Source organism: Arachis ipaensis, chromosome B2 (assembly GCF_059453495.1).
Source record: "Arachis ipaensis isolate K30076 ecotype BB chromosome B2, ASM5945349v1, whole genome shotgun sequence".
Taxonomy (NCBI): domain Eukaryota; kingdom Viridiplantae; phylum Streptophyta; class Magnoliopsida; order Fabales; family Fabaceae; genus Arachis; species Arachis ipaensis.
In genome coordinates, this window is record NC_142437.1 from 40,352,778 (window position 1) to 40,356,080 (window position 3,303).

General features: G+C 43.4%; 1 protein-coding gene across 1 annotated transcript; it reads right to left on the minus strand.

Annotated features, from left to right (window-relative positions):
* Positions 1-1,463: 1,463 nt before the first annotated feature.
* LOC148573701 (uncharacterized) lies at positions 1,464-3,017 on the minus strand. Its single transcript, XM_088505825.1, has one exon. The coding sequence runs from the start codon at positions 3,015-3,017 to the stop codon at positions 1,464-1,466; it is 1,554 nt and encodes a 517-aa protein (XP_088361951.1).
* Positions 3,018-3,303: the final 286 nt, after the last annotated feature.

A 3,303-nucleotide genomic window follows, 5' to 3' on the forward strand; every position in this document is an offset into this window, starting at 1 on the left:
TTTGCTGGATCTACAGAAATACTATCTTTGGAAATAATATATCTTAAAACAATCCCTTGCCTAACCATGAAATGGCACTTCTCAAAATTCAAGACAAGGTTAGTTTTAGTACACCTTTTCAAAAATTTTTCAAGATTGTCTAAGCAATGATCAAAAGAATCACCATATACCGTGAAGTCGTCCATGAATACCTTCATGCATTGCTCTAGAAAATTCGCAAATATGCTCATCATGCACCTTTGGAAAGTTGCCGGTGCATTGCATAAGCCAAACGGCATTCGCTTGTAGGCATAAGTTCCAAAAGGGCAAGTAAATGTTGTTTTTTCTTGGTCCTCTAGAGCAATGTGTATTTGGAAGTACCCCGAATAGCCATCTAGAAAGCAATAATGAGATTTACCGGATAATCGATCGAGCATTTGATCGATAAACGGAAGTGGAAAATGATCATTTCTAGTGGCCGCGTTCAACCTTCGGTAGTCGATACATACCTGCCAAGAGTTTTGCACCCGTGTTGCGATGAGCTCCCCACTTTCATTTTTTATTGTGGTTACTCCAGACTTCTTTGGCACGACTTGAACAGGACTCACCCATTCACTATCCGAAATGGGGTAAATGATGTCCGCTTCGAGTAACCGTGTTACTTCTTTCTTGACAACCTCCAAAATGGTAGGATTCAATCACCTTTGAGGTTGTCTCACAGGTCTAGCTTCTTCTTCCAAAAAAATCCGGTGTTCGCACACTTGGGGGGCTTATCCCCACTAGATCCGCCAAGCTCCACCCTATTTCCCTCTTGTTCTTCCTCAAAACACGTAGCAACTTCTCTTCTTGTTGAGGATTTAGTTCCCTTGCTATGATCACCGGGAACTTGTGGGCTTCATCAAGATATGAGTACTTTAGGTGGGGCGGTAGTGGTTTCAATTCTAGCTTTTGCTCTTGGCTTGTCATTTGAACTTCTTCACTTGGACCTTCACTATTTTCTTCAACCACATGTTTCTCATCTAGCTTTGCACCGTGCACTTCAGCCACAATGTTATCAATTAGATCACACCGGAATATGGAGTGGTTCTTCGATGGGTGCTTCATTGCCTCTTCTAAGCTAAAACTTACAACTCTCCCATCTATCTCAAATTAGTAGGTTCCCGAGTAGACATCCAACTTGAATCTAGAGGTCCTCAAGAACGGTCTCCCAAGTAGGATAGACGATGCCCTCTCGAATTCACTTGGTGGCATCTCAATGATATGGAAATCAATTGGGAATATCAAACCCTTGATGTTGACCAACACATCTTCCGCAATACCCGCTACGGTTATTATTCTCTTGTCTGCCAAGACAAACCTAGCCGCCGACCGCTTCAACAGTGGGAGCTTCAATAGATGATAAACGGAAAGGGGCATAATACTAATGCATGCACCAAGGTCACACATGCAATCAATGAATTGGACTCCATCAATGACACAAGTGACTAAGCAAGGACCCGAATCATCACACTTTTCTGGAATGGCCCCATTAAAGCCGAAATGGAACTTCCCAATGGAATGGTTTCCAACTCATGAATTCTATCTTTGTTCATACACAAGTCCATAAGAAATTTCGCATATTTAGGCACTTGATGTATAGCATCGAAGAGAGGGATAGTTACCTCTACTTTCTTGAACATCTCTACCATTTTCGGGTCAAGCTCCATACGCTTCTTAGCCTTCTTTGCCAATGTTGGAAATGGGATAGGTTGTGCCACTTCCTCTAAGACTTGCTCTTTTCTAGGGACTTCACTCCTTGGTTGAAGATCTTCATCTTCAATTTCTACATGTGCTTCTTCCTCTTCTATTTCTTCTATCTCAACTCCATCTTTCTCTTGAGCAACTATCAATGGGCTCGATGCCTTTGAGTCCCTCTCTTTCAATTGAGTTTCGGACCTCAAGGTTACAGCGTTGATACCATCCTTGGGGTTGGGTAGAGGTTGTGAGGGTATGGCACTAGGATTTGGAGTTTGAGGAGTGGAAGTGGAAGGAGGCTCCATGCGAGAAATGAGAGCTTGAAAGGTGGAAATGAGACCATTGATACTTGAGTTGAGTGTGTTTTGGAGATCTTTTTGTCCTTGGAGTATGGACCGGAGTGTGTTATTTTGAGTAGGAGATGTGGAAGGGTATGTGATTTGTGGTGCTTGGTGTTGGTTGGGTTGAGGTAGTTGTCTATAAGGTGGTATGTAAGCTTGATAGCTCCTTCCTTGATTCGGTTGTTGGTTCGGAGGGTTTTGTGAGTATCGGTTTTGTGAAGTGTTGTTGTTCCATCTTTGGTTGCCTCCATTGTCCCTACCCCCTTGTTCATAATTGTCCCTCCAACCTTGATTAGAGTTGTTACTCCCTTGGTTATAATTGCCTCCATGTTGAGGGTACCCTTGATTATAATTTCTCCCTTGTGAATGGTATCCTTGATTAGCACGTTCATAGTAGGGGCGATCATAAAAGTTGTGGGTAGCTGCTATGGTGTTATCTTCTTGGAGACTCGGACACTCGTCCGTGTAGTGGGAGTAGCATGAACAAATGCCGCACACTTTTTGGGGGACCAATTGTTGACATTGTTGGTGTTGAGGAGGTAGTGGTTGTTGCTGGGATGGAGGTTGTTGTTGATTCACTTGGAGTTGCTTTAGAAGGCTTGTCATCTCACACAAGGTCTTAGTAATGGTAGCGATCTCGCCACTTGAAGAGACTTCATTCACGCTCTTTGGACGGTTGACTCTCCATCTAGCATGTTGAGTGGATTCGGCCAAGTCGGCAATGAGTTGACATGCCTCCTCCGCCGTTCTATACTTAGACAAAGAACCATTGCTTGAGGCATCCAATAGATTCCTATCTTGCTCTCTCATTCCTTGGCACACATAGCCAAGCAATACTTGAGTGTCGAGCGTGTGGTTCAGACATGAATCAAGGAGTTTGTGGAACCGCTCCCAATATTCATATAGAGTTTTTATCTCGCCTTGTACAATATATGAGATCTCCTTCCTTAGCTTGTCCGTCATTTCTCTGGGCATGAACTTATCAAGGAACCCTCTTCTAAGCAAATCCCAATCGGACACAACATTGCTAGTTAAGGTATAGAACCACTCATTGTCTCATCCCTCAAGAGAGAAAGGGAAGGCAAACAACCATATAGCCACTTCATCGGACCCTTCCCGCTTAGTAGTTGAGCATACACCATGAAAATCCTTGAGGTGTCTAATTGGATCTTTTGCGGGAAGTCCATGGAACTTTGGTAAGAGATTGATGAGAGCGGTCTTGAGTTCAAAGTTTGCATTCAAGTTAGGA

Bases quoted from the DNA above. Each gene is read 5' to 3' on its own strand.
- LOC148573701 (XM_088505825.1), bottom strand. From the start codon at position 3,017: ATGACGGACAAGCTAAGGAAGGAGATCTCATATATTGTACAAGGCGAG.